A 13,242-nucleotide genomic window follows, 5' to 3' on the forward strand; every position below is an offset into this window, starting at 1 on the left:
AAGTGGTACTTTTGCTCAGCATGCAAACGGTTTAATATTTAAACCAACCACTCCCCCCATCCTTACTGAGCAAAGCTTCACACAAAGCTTTGTCAGAGCAAGCCGGGACAACGAAGCTAAAAGGAACCTTGTCTCATTTCCTCTTCTGCCTGGGAGATCTGACCCCAGACAGACAGACAGACAGACAGGGCAGACACGTTGAGAGGGGCTGCTGTGTCTGTCCCAACAGCTCCCTGCTGAGCCTGCCCTGCCCTTGCCCCAGGCTGCAGCAAGGAGCACTGAATAGGAACATTTAAGAGCAGGAGTGCTGCTAAAACAAAGTCTGTGTTACCGTGTGACCACTGCCTTTATTATGGCTTTAACATCCCATTGATCCGACCATTCAACTTCTCCCACACAACAGTCGCTGGATTTTGAACTCCCAACAGGCCAAAAGAAACCCAGGCAATAAGGCATCCATTAATCCAAAATGTAAATGACTTTATATTACTTTATTAAACAGCCATTTCTAAAGAACAGTAAAAAATATGAAAACATGCATCATTTGGTGTTCTTAAAAAACCATTGTCCAAAATAAAGACTGTTAGAAAAATTAAACAAGTTTAGCCCCAATACCCCTTCTGCTCTCCACATAAAATGTTTGGTAGTTATAAATACCGTTCCAGCTCCTTTAGCAGAGTTTAACCTTGTGTACATTAGTAATTCTATTACAAGTGGTTGGGTTTTTATTCACATTGCTCCTGTAAACGTGATCAATTTTAAAAATGCCTTGTTATCAAGTTTAGGAAACTACTGTTTTCCTGTACAGTGAGTATAAATAGGAAGATCCTGGATTTTCCTGCCAATCTAATCAGCACTCCATTTACTGAAACACTAAAGATTTCAATTAGTATAAAAATATAACCAGAGAATAAATGTCTCAGAAGATTCAGTATTTGAGTGAGTCTTAGTTAATAGGCAAATAAAATGCTATTTATGACTTCCAAATCTGGACACCACTTCTGTACAGCTTCTGCTCCTCCAAGACTCAAAGTGCTGCACACCAAGGCACTGCTTATCCTCCTGAAAAATTCACTTCTTATTTACTACAAATAATTTAACATGTAGCTGAACTAACAAGCAGGCGAGGGATGGATGTCCAGGGTACAGTCCAAACTGCTCACAAGCCACACCAGTGGGCACCTGCTCCTCGAGGGGGGCATCTCAAAATGTCTCTACAAGTTGGCAGGAATCGGGTTTTACTGAGCAATGCTGGTGTGGGAGATCTGCAAAGCAAAGTCACAGGTTTGCTCCTTTTCCCTACAGAAACAGAAATAACTGGCTTTGTCCCAGGAGAGAATGGTAAGGCACAAACAGCAGGCTCTTTCGGAAGCCTTGGAACTAGAAAGACTGAAGTTATTTTATTGACAAGAATTACTTTTTCCTTTTTTTTTTCCCTAAAGCAGTATCACTACATATTTATAATTTTTATTTAAAAATTTTCTTCTTACATTTTTTTAATCTGGCCTCCAATTAAAAGTAAGAGAAAAGTCCTACATCTAAAATTGGTGGGATGATTCAGATTTCTTGCACAAACACAGCCTTGACATAGACCACATTTGCCCTGTGTGCGCTACCACCTTCCATTCATCTGCTTCAGAAATCTGAGCCAAAACTTCATCTTTTAAACTATGAAGAGAACTCTCAAGGCTTTATTTAGCACTTCTCAAGTATGAGACAGTACAAAAACAGTTTTGCACGACTACTTTTTCCAAATGTCTTACAGCAGCGTTCCCTACATGCCTATCTCCAGCTCTTTTGTATGGATTCCTGCAAAGAGAGGGAAACAGGACACCAGATCCAAGCACCCAGTGATGCCAGCCCCCCCTTGCCAAGGGAATGTGTCTGAGCACTAAGCACTGTGCAGAGAGCAACACATGGACAGAGCAAAAGTAAAAGCTGGAAGGAAAGGTAATGCTCCATTCTCCAGGACTGACTTATCCTGGGTTGAAATTACACTAAACTGAACCAGCAGAACAACTGCTTCCCTCACTTTCTGGAATGAAAGTGGTGCTGCCTGACTGGTTAGCTGCTGTCAGATTGTTACAGGCTAGTATAGGAACAACTCTGTCTGTCACAAGCTACACTTCAATACAAATTTTCAGTTGCAAAGTCTTGGAAAAGTGAGGGAAAATAGCACATCCTGTCAGACACCACCCACTGCAATGGCTGAGCTCTGAGCAGACCCTCCAGCATGGTGAACAGCATTGCATGAGCAGAAAGGCCCAACCTGCTGAGCAAACTAAACTTTGTAAGCGAGAGGCTGCTCTGTGCAAAGCAGAACGAGGGGAGGTGGGCTCCTGTCCTGGCCACATGTCAGCTGCCACCGTCACTCGGAAGTGGCTTTCTTCCCTTTCCAGCTCCTTTGTCTTTCCTCCAGTTCAGCTTCAGTGAAGGCAGCTGGGCCCCAGTTTGTGATTAAGTGAGGATTCTTGGAGCCTGCAAGAGAGAGAGCAATACTTGAGACAGGCAGTTCTGACAGGGACGTCACACACCCACAGTGCAGTGCTCAGGCTGATCCTTGCTTTGTTTTAAACATAAAGAAACCAACAATAATGATAATAAAATCCTTATAGTAGGGCCAGTAGAGGTAAACAAAGTTCCCATCAGCAGTTGTCACAAAGAGTGATGTTTATTGGCTGCTGTGAAACCAGTAAACTACAGGAAAGGCAGACTTCAGTAAGTCACCAGGTGGTGCAAGTACATGAGTCAGAATGGATACATATTTTTGTAACTCTTCTGTTGATAACTCACCTGGCTCTATTAGTCGAATCAATCCCTCATGATGAGCTACTTTATCTTTCCAGCTCTTGGTGTTATTAGCTGCTGTTTCCAACTTCTTCTTAACCTCCTGAAATAAGAGAGCCCGCTTGAAAACAAGAACAGCTTTATTCTGTGTCTATAAAAAGATACAACACCTTTTAAATCAAAAGCCAGGACCATGCTAATTCCCCCAGCCTTCTGTTTAGTGTGGAACCATCCTACACCCTCTACCCCCCCAAAAAAAAGTTGTCAGACCAGAATCCCAAAATAACAAGTTTTTACAAGGCTCTGAGGCTGTGTAATGAAGCTAGTCTTCATTCCTCAGCCTAGACTGGTCTTTTGGGCAATTCCAAATGGAAGACTAGAACATTTAATTATTTCTAAAATAATTGTTTCGTGGATTTTTTTTGTGGTTTTATAAGTCTATTGTATTCAGCAATTCCTTTGGAGTAGTAAATGATGCTTCCCATACAAAAAGCCTGAGATGTCACCTAAAAAAGATTCAAGTACTAGCCACAAGCAATCTAGTGATGATGTGAGATTTAACACCACCCTGGGAAGTTGTAAAGTGGCCACAACTACCCCAGCTGGGCCCTTGCTTGCAGTGAGTACAGCATTTGTGTTGTGTGCCAAGCAAGACAGCTCCCTGGCTTGTCCTTCTGAGCTCACCCCATAAACACCCTCCCCTGTTAAACACAAACCCAGCCAGGCTCTCTTTCCTGACCTAAAGAAATGCAGGATCAACGCCTCTCTAGCCCTGGAAAGCATGCAGTACTTCAGCCTCTGTACTTGGATTCTGGCTCTTATTTCTTCCATGAATAGTCACCAACCTTCCCCACAAACACTTAGCAGGGCAGAGAGCAGGCCTGGCATCTGGGACATGAGGCTTTGATGCACATTGAGAATCTGAGCTAATTCCTACCTATCTTTAACTGCTTAAATACATTTTTGAAGAGTAAGTGCCTACAATAACACATTTTTATCTGTTGAAGACAATACTGTGCCGTGACATCATCAAAACACAGCAAGAATTACTAACTCAGAAGCAAAATGCACCCAGTTATGGCAGCAGTGGGGCTGCACATGAAGTGAGTCTGCAGGAGAAGACAAATGTACACAGAGTATTTCAGGATGTGACTGAGCTGGCCTGCATGCAAATCACAACAAAAATAAATAAAAGAAGTTCAGAGGTGTGTCTGAAACAGGTCCTCTTCTTCCAATGTATCTACTGGTCTAGAAACTGAGTAAAAACTAGAAAAAAAACCAAAAACAACCCAACTATCCTACCTCTTATTGTAACTTTTGTGCCATACTAACCCTTAAAGAAGCATAATATTGAAGAACTTCTATCTATGGGTAAGGATGAGAGGTTTATGACCAGAGCAGCTCACCTCATACTGCTCAAGGGCCTCTTTCCTTTCCAATTCAAGTTGTTTCAGTTGCTGCATGGCCACTTGAAGAGCCTGCTCCTTCATCATTCTCTGGTTTTCCAGCTCTTGCTTCTCTGCTTCTGTCATCTGAATGGTCTGTTGCTGCTGCAAATGCCATTTTTCCAGTTCAGCTCTCTTTGCTGTCTCCTCTTCCAGCAATCTGCAATGGGGATTGCGATGTTAATTGTGCTTTAACATAAGTTGTATCCATGCAGGGAAGACAAATAAATTTTTTCTGTCCTTTTTTTTTAGGGACAGAGAATACTGTTTAAAAAAAACAACTTGTGAAGCAGGGAAAAAATTATTGTTTGTTGTCTTGCCTTCAGTGTCATGCCAGCAGTGTAAGCAGTCTGACTGCTACAAAGGGCTATTCAGAAAATGTAGTCAATAATGCAAATACACAACACAGAGCCCCTGAAGAAACAGGCATGCATAAGTTATCTTCATTGTCTTAGGAGGACTGAGTATATGAAGAAAAAAACCACACTCCACAAAGTCCCTGTAAGAGGAAATTTAACCTTTTATCATTATAGTTTAAACCTGTAATAAAATACAGCAGAAAGTAATTTTTACAGTTACTGCTTTATAAGATAAACAGCTGAAAAGCCTGTACAGAGTGATCTCAGAACAGCAGCTTCAGCCTTCATATCTTAAGGAAAAGTGAAATCTGTCCTGTGTTTGGACTGGCAATTCCCCATTCCAAGAGGCAAACAGCCATTAGTAGCAGGGTGCAGGTACTCACTGTTGGCAGGGGGAACTGAAACACTTTTCTGCCTGGTCAAAGCCATACCTGGCCTGAAGTTTCCTCACAGTCTCTTCATCCTGGCGTGCCTGTTTCTCATCCTCCAGTGCTTCCTGTAGCTGTTTATACATTTCTTCCAGTTCACGTACTCTTTGTAAATACTGTTCCAGTTCAGATGATTTCTGAGCAACCTGCTCTTCCATTTTTTGTCTCACCTAGCAGCATAAAATTGGGACACATGAGCTACCATTCTACTCAGATTTCCATTTTTTAAAGGAATTGCCAGATTTCCCTCAGGCCACGTTTTCAGAGATAAACCTTTTCCTGCTGACTGCAGAGCAGAACTGATAAAATAGAGGCTAGATCTGCACATGTAGAACTAAGAGAATTTTAAAAAATAAGAACACAGGCTACTTATATTGACATACTTCCTGGAAGCACAGAATTTCTACAGGGCTCCAAACCTAATTTCAGTCAGTTTGATCTTGTTGCTTAGTTTACAGATACACAACTGAAGGAAGAGAAGGGCTGTAGAGAGGCCAGACATGAAGGTCAGGCTGCTTTCATGGTGCTGTTTTCACTCCCCCCTTGGCAGCAGTGTATCTCACACACTTATGTCTCTGGATGATGGCACAGGATGGGTAAAGGGCTGGAAAACAGCGAAGGAGGTTGGCATGTCCTGCCCCACTGGTCTGCAGCTCCCCTCAGCTGACACAAATCCCAGTGACCCAGAAAGGAATTGCATTCAGGAATTCATGCTCAGCCCATAAAGCAGCACTGTGTGCATTAATGTTCTGAGATGTCTCATCACATCTCTTTTTCTACTTCTTTTCCCCAGCTAACAGAACAACCTGACAAAGCCCTTGAAGACAGAAAATCAGTTCTTTGGGGAACCCTCAGTGTAGCTGAATAGTAACAGTATTTTAGAGCAACAACATTTCTTCACTTTTTATATTTTTGTGTGTGTATAATTGTAAAAGAACCCACAACATTAAAAAGCAACAGTCCTAGGAACACATGAAATGCATTTTGATCATGCCTGATCAATTTTGCTTATTCATACAGCAAGTACTGACCCCAGGTTCTCCATCTCTGAAAACTGCAAGGAGAACTTCAATCTGCACTTATCCTTCAAACAGTCTATCTTTTCCCAATTTGCCAATAATATTTAATCTTTGAATGCTGTACAAATTGTAGCCGAGCTATTCCAGCACTTGAGTTCACCAGTAAAAATATTTTATTCCTACATCTCAAATAAATGCAACACAGATCCCATTCTCCAGCCTCCTGCAAAATCTGTGGAATCCTTTCAGTGGCTTCCTGTGAGGGAAGCCCTTGCTGAACTCATGGCTCCCTATGTGTAATAACAGCAAAACCCCTCATGCACTACTCACCATTTTTTCTCTCTCCAGCTCCAAACTGAAGCGATCTTGTAATTCAACTTGAGTCTGAAGTCTTTTCTTCTCCTCCTCAGCAGCACGAGCAGCTGCTGCTTCCAGTTGCTGGAAGAGAAGGGTGGGGGGTAGAGGGAAGAACAGAAGGAAAAAAAACAATTTGTCAAAACTAAGTAATTTTGAGGGAATGGAACCTAATTTAACAATTTTTGTTTAAAAAAAATGGAAGAAGCCTTCAAAAGCATCAAGGCACCAGTTTGGGTTTTTTAATGTCTGAGACTATTCACAGCCTTCAAACATAATTTTCTATCTTGATTGTTTGCAAGAAAATTTTAAATTTACCAATGAAAAGACAATTATCTGGCTATCTCCAAGTTTCCTGAGTCCTGCTTTGCTCAAGTGATAGAAATCACTGTATTTCCTCCTCTACCTCAATTGGACAGAAAATTATTAGGAAAAACCACATTTCAGGCAGGACTGCATAGGACTTCCAATAGGGAAAACATGCCAGCATGCACAGAGCTCATACAGAAACAGAAATGAGAAGCATTGCCATGGGAAAGCAGAAGTGCCACAAACTTTGACTAGAGTAAGTGATTGTGCTATTGTGAATCATTCCTCTAACATCCCCTAAAGTGCCAAGTAAGGTAAATAAAATCCTGGACCATAATCATCACTTGAAATTAGGAGGAACATTAGCTAAGGCCTGGGAAACAGCTGCTGATACCTTTCCACATTCTTGCATCTTATTTTACTTTTGTTGCATCTTGATTTCACAAATAAAGACAGTAGTCACAATTTTTCCTTTTATAAGGATTTTAATCCCTGCAAGGTTAGAAATCTTCAAGCACCACCCTAAACTTTACCAGTACTGAAAAAAGCCCATTCTTTCACAAAATTTTCTTAGAAAATTTACCTGATACTTATTTTTTAATATGCTAGGCTGTGGAAATTGTTTCCACAGACCTTTAGTAAGACCAGGGCACAAGATTAAGATGACATGGACCTGTTGGAGCAATCCCAGAGGAGGTGATACTGGGACAGGTTGTTCAGAGAAGCTGTGGATGCCTCATCCCTGAAAGTGTTCAAGGTCAGGCTGGATGGGCTTTTGAGCAACCTGGTGTAGTGGAAGGTGTCTCTGCCCACAGCAGGGGGATTGGGACTGGATGATCTTTAAGGTCCCTTCCAAACCAAACCTTTCTGTGATTCTGTCATGTTCCTGGAGGTACCACATTTAAACCATCCTCCTTCACCAATCCAGATGAGATAATGAGATGCCCCAGTGATTAAAACTGCCAAGCTGAAACTTTCACCCTTTTATGTGCTTGTAGTATCACTCTGGTCTGAAATAGATGGGAAGAAGTGGAGCAGGCTCAGCTTTCTGGGTTTATGCTGCAGAACAGAGCACAGAGCTGCTCTCCTCTGCAAGGCTTAAATGATGCCAGTGTTTTAGAAGCAGCATTCTTCCTCTGCCAGGACATTCAAAAGCATGCAATTGTAATCAAATCCAAGATGCCTATTTAAGTGAAATCTCTTCTACATTTCCTTCCCCACTTTGAAATTAAACAAACATTGCCAATACTGAGCTGAGAGGGCAAATGTGCAGAGTCACAGGCAAGGGTGGGTGCCAGGCCATTGCCAGAGAGCTCAACAAGAAAATGATCTTTGTCCACTCAGTATCAGCAACTTCCTGCTTGATCCACCAAAGCTGCTCCTACCAGGTGAGGTTTTTGGGAGCTGTGTACTTCAGGGAAAAGTCACAAGTGTTGGAGGGGGAAGTCAACAGGAACACACCATTCCAGCAGGAGTTAGCACAGTCTCCAAAGCCCATGCGAGACCCCAAACTGAAACAGAAAGGGTGCACACGTCTTCTGCATGCTCCCACACAAGGAAAAACTTACCTTCCTGTCTGTTCAATGTGCACATGTCAAAATTCCATTAAAAATATGAAAAAAATGCATTTTAGACAAAAGCATTTATTCTTTTGAAATGCTCTACAGCAGGAGCTATCAGAATACAAACCAGTCCCAGAGTGCACTTTGGCAGATGCTGCATAAATGGTGACTCACTGCCATCAGGAGCAAATCAACCTCTCAGCTTCCCAGAACAATCCAGTTTCCTGAAGTTCCTTACAAAGCCTTTTTCCTTGAAGAACGTTTTTCTAACACTTAACACTTTCAGTTCCTCCAACAATGTACCTCCCCCTAATTTCACCCAGGCAAAGTGCAGTGGTTCATGACAGAGCCTAAGATACTTTCCTTGAGAAATCATTTCAATCCAGCCCAATTCAATAGATGTTTCTGGCCACAACTCTCTTTAGTTTACCCATTGTGATTTTTATGGAACTCCCTGGAGCATGTCAACATCCTACTGCTCCTCTGGGGTTGCTCTCATGTTGTCTTCCCCCCTAAATATTTTTCCATGAAGGAAACAATGCAGAAATCCAACTTTATCATTTCTGTTAATGGGTACATTACTTACCAGCAGAAGGTAACACAGGCTACCCTTTATTGTCTATTTTACATTCTGAATCTTAAACACATAGGTGACTATAGGTGCCAAAATTTAATTTAAAAATGGTTTTTCACTGTCAGACTCCATTTAAGGCAAACCAAATAGTATCTATATCAGGACTGGCAGTGCAAGATTAATTTTTAAAAAGACACATTTCTCCTTGCCACAAATTGTGACAATGAAAAGACCTTTAAAAATGTGAGGCTTTTTATTATTTTATTTGCTTTCTAGACTCAAAACCTTTAATGCCCTCACAATATATATTATATATATATATAATATATATATATAAATACATAAATATATAAATATAGCTGGAAAGATTACTGAAGTTTCTTCTAAAGGCTAAAATTGTTTGGTTTTGTTAACAAAAAACTCAAACAATAATGCAGACTTGTCCTAAATGGGAATGCAAAAAAAAACTTTCATTAATTTAGGGAGGTAGTGGAGACATGTAGAGCAAACAAAGGGAGATCTGGATTGCTCTAGCAGCGGGAACACAGCAGCCAAAGTGTAAGGCAGCAAGTGGGAAGGGTTTGAATTTTAATACTGGGTTCTAGGCTGTTTTCAAGGCACACTCCACACTAAAAGCTCTCTCACAGCAAGAAAAGCCACATCTTTTGTTTTTAAAGATAGAAATTATAGAAATTACATCTGTGGGAAGAGAATAGTTCCCATAAACATACAAATAACATAACAAAACTCGGGTAAACTATAGAAGAAAATCTTCATGGAAAGCCCCAGGTTTGACAGATGTGTCTAACAGAAAAGGAAAACTAAAAACCCAAAAGCAACTGAAAATATTTGTCTCTCCTGTGCCCAGACACCATCCACAGAGCTGGCAGGCTCTTCTCCACCAGCCTGACAATCCCCTGCTCAGTACAGGGGCCTGAAACAAGTGCAGCTCCTCTGGAGGAGTCTGCTCAATGTGCTTGAACAGGACAGAGATGCCCAGTTCAACCCCAGGGACTGAGCTTGAGGCTCCCAATCCCACCTTCCGCACGGTCTCCAGTTCCTTCTGCTTGTTCTCGTTGGCCGCCTGCAGCTCCTTCATCTGCCGCTCCAGCTCCTCCTGCTCAGCCAGCAGCTTCTGGCGCAGCTCCTTCCGTTTCTGGCGCGCTTCCTTGTGGGGAGGAGGGCTCCCCGCCCGCAGCAGGCTCACCGTGGTCTGGATGGCTGGAGGGGAGAGCAGGAGAACACCATGAAGGGGAATGCTGAGCTCTCTGAGTAGACTTCGGGTTGGGGGTTTTTGAATGTATTTTTAAATCAGAAAGCACTGTCGTTGTCAGTCGTCCTAATTCTCTTCAGGCTGGCTTCAACACAAACCAGGAGTGAAATACATTTAGCTCTCGGTACTGGCTGTGTGCCACAAGGATAAGGTCTGGCAATTCCACTGCATTAGGCCAATTCCAATATTGATTTGTAACAGCTGTGGACATATGAGTCACTGACACTCCCAGCTGCAAGAAAACACGCCAACACTTCAGGATTTCTTACTACCTGTACTCAGTGATTCACCAAGGAATAAGATGTTATCTATCTTCCCTGAAGCCAACCTTAAACCCTGTATTCTTACAGGTACTCCAAGGGAAAAGTTCCTCCCAGTAAGACAGTAGCTCTCATTCACTTACATGCAGAGAGAAAATATTTAAGACAGCAAAGCTGAGGAGTGGCAGATGATTTTGGTATTTCATTCCCATACCACAACCATGAAAAAATATCTCCTTTTGAATCATTCTGACTTTGGTGCAATGAAACACATGCTGCAGGTAAAAAGGGAAGTGTAAATTAAAGCCTGCAGCTCCAAATGTTTCACTGCTGCACATTCTTCAATGGCATTTGCAACAGCTGCTTTGCAAGGGCTTCTCCCTCACTCTGCAGATGGATGTACCCACCACATACCTGGGAAGGTCTCACAGGAGGAATACCTCTGCCATGGGAATAGAAAAGCAAGCCCTAATTCCCAGCTTTATCCTCAGCTCACCAAACCATACTACTTCAAGCAAAACTGTAAAGCCAAAGCCAGTATTTTACAGTGCCAAAACGAACAATCTTTCCCTTTCTCCCCAAAAGCAATGATTTACAATGCTGCTTCCCTTCTCCATCCCTAGGAGTACAGTCAATATAAAAAACAACAATAATAACCATTTCATTTTGGTTGTGGCTGCCTGAATTGATGCTCCTACATGACAAAAACTGATTTCCCTGACGTGGATCCTTAGTTCTTCCTTAGCCTCAGACCCTTTAAAGATCCATATGCCCAAAACAGAGATATCAAAAAATCACAAAACCAAGAATTTAAAATTTGAGTAAAGTACTGCTGTAAGAATTCCACTAACCTTAACTTTCACATAGCATTTTTGAAACCTCACCTTGAATCCATTCCTGCTTCTTCTTTTTATCAGAGGCACTGATCTCAAAGGTTTTATCAAGACACTTTATGAGAAAAAGGCATTTCTTTCCATCTTTGTCAGGCAAGGCCTAGAATGGATAACAATAAAGATTAGTTTTGTAAACACTAAAATCTAAGTTATAAAGTCAAGCAGCATCTATGCAATTATGTGTCACAGAGATACAAATACCAGCACTAAAAGCCTCTTATGAACTGGTGTCATATGAGGTAAAAAAAGCTCTATTAAAAGATACCCAAGAGTCAATCCCACATACAAAAAAGAATTAATTCTGATCTTTAGAGACATGCATAGTTTTTGGAGTGGTTTTACCTCTACACAACAGTTGCCATCCAGTATGATGTCTCCCTTCTTGTCCTTTAAATCTTCACTTACATAATAGGAAATAATATTGGGTTTTAGCACAAACCATCGTTCCATCCAGTTTTTCCGTTTGTGGCCTTTTTTCAGCATGTAGCCCTGTTAAAAGCAACAGATCAGCTGAAATGCCTGGCCTCTGCTGAACCATCTGGTCTTTTGGTTATGTAAAGGTGTAAAGACCCAATAGAGCACACAGAAAAGTTACTTCATAGCCCCAAATATTTTCAAAGCCAGTATTTCAGCTGTACCTTCCATTTCTGTAATCATATTCCCCAAATACTTACATACACTTTTGTCTGACATTTAACTTCAGAAAAAAGTCAAATCACAGATGAAACTGAAGCACCAACATCAATATAAGCTAAGAACAAGCCATACAGAAAGTATACTCAAATTATTCCACATTAAGAGGATGAAGAAGTTGGAAAGGAGACCAAGGAACATTTTTCTGTAATGGCTTTCATCTATCACAGTTTTTGATACAAGCAAATGTGCTTGCATTAAAATAAAAAAAAAAAAGGATATAAAGAAATGTGCTGTATCATATTAAGCCTAAGATACCTTTCTCTACAGGTCGGAGGGGAAAGAAAACATTCAGACAATTGAAGATGCTTTTTTGTTTAAAAAACAAACCAAACCAAACTAAAACCCAGGCCAGCCGCTACACACACAGCTTATCTATGCTCAGCTTTTCTAGCCCCTTAAACATGTCCAGAGCCAAGGCCGTGCCTATTCCCAGGTGCCATCCCACTCTCTTGCTCTAAACCAGGAATGCACAGAGAAACAGCTTTGTTTGCCGCCTCCATACTCGGGTCTGAGCTCTGGGTGGTTGCAAGGCCATGTAAAGGACTCCTGCAGTTCAATCTTTCATGCTTTGCACAGTCTAATTCATAGCCAGGTTTTTTTTTTTTCCCTTCCTGACTTACCAAATTTGCTTTCAAAGCCAAGTCAGACTAATACTTTCCCCTGAAATTTCTGCAAAACGTTTACCTATTATTTCAGTATCAGCTGCTTCTCACTTTCTAAGAACCCATTGAGAGCTCCTGAAAAGCAGGAGCTATTTCACACCAACTATCACACAGAGGACACATCTTTCAGAACACAAAATATCACAAATGTAACTCTTGCTGTTACCTTCCATAAGTCTTAAGAGACCCAGGATGCTTTCAATAAAAAGGGTAGCACAACACTTGGCTATGAGACCATGTGTCATTAATTAATACCTTGAAGCAATTATACGATTACTGCAATAAACAGGATGATTCTCTGAATCAACAAGGTATCAGGACACTGAAATCACACAGAGAACTCTCCTCTCCACCGGGCCAGTACCTGTCCAAACTGCCCAGGAGGCACAGGGCCAAATCTTGACACAAACTATTTTTAACTGTCAAGGAACGATTCAAAGGCACTCAGACATCCTTGAGAAAGAAGCCCAGGCACCAAGAGAGGAAAGAAAGGAGACACAAAACAAAACAAAAAAAGTGAGGGGGAAGACACACAATGCTGTATCACAACTGAAAAGAAATCCGATTTCCTTACAAGTTTCAAGTAGGACTGAACTGACACTGGTTAATTTATTTTCCTGG

General features: G+C 41.4%; 1 protein-coding gene across 1 annotated transcript in view; it reads right to left on the bottom strand.

Annotated features, from left to right (window-relative positions):
- Nucleotides 1–470: 470 nt before the first annotated feature.
- Nucleotides 471–13,242, bottom strand: part of SWAP70 (switching B cell complex subunit SWAP70) — a 35,033-nt gene continuing 22,261 nt past the window's right edge. Inside the window, exons 5-12 of the mRNA XM_015631817.3 lie at nucleotides 11,606–11,752; nucleotides 11,255–11,363; nucleotides 9,877–10,058; nucleotides 6,369–6,476; nucleotides 5,023–5,189; nucleotides 4,194–4,392; nucleotides 2,794–2,890; nucleotides 471–2,478 (exon numbers count right to left, since the gene is read on the bottom strand). Of these exons, the coding sequence (XP_015487303.1) occupies nucleotides 2,369–2,478; nucleotides 2,794–2,890; nucleotides 4,194–4,392; nucleotides 5,023–5,189; nucleotides 6,369–6,476; nucleotides 9,877–10,058; nucleotides 11,255–11,363; nucleotides 11,606–11,752 (1,119 nt within the window). The 3' untranslated portion in view covers nucleotides 471–2,368. The remainder of the gene's footprint in view (nucleotides 2,479–2,793; nucleotides 2,891–4,193; nucleotides 4,393–5,022; nucleotides 5,190–6,368; nucleotides 6,477–9,876; nucleotides 10,059–11,254; nucleotides 11,364–11,605; nucleotides 11,753–13,242) is intronic.

Source organism: Parus major, chromosome 5, assembly GCF_001522545.3.
Source record: "Parus major isolate Abel chromosome 5, Parus_major1.1, whole genome shotgun sequence".
Classification (NCBI taxonomy): Eukaryota; Metazoa; Chordata; class Aves; order Passeriformes; family Paridae; genus Parus; species Parus major.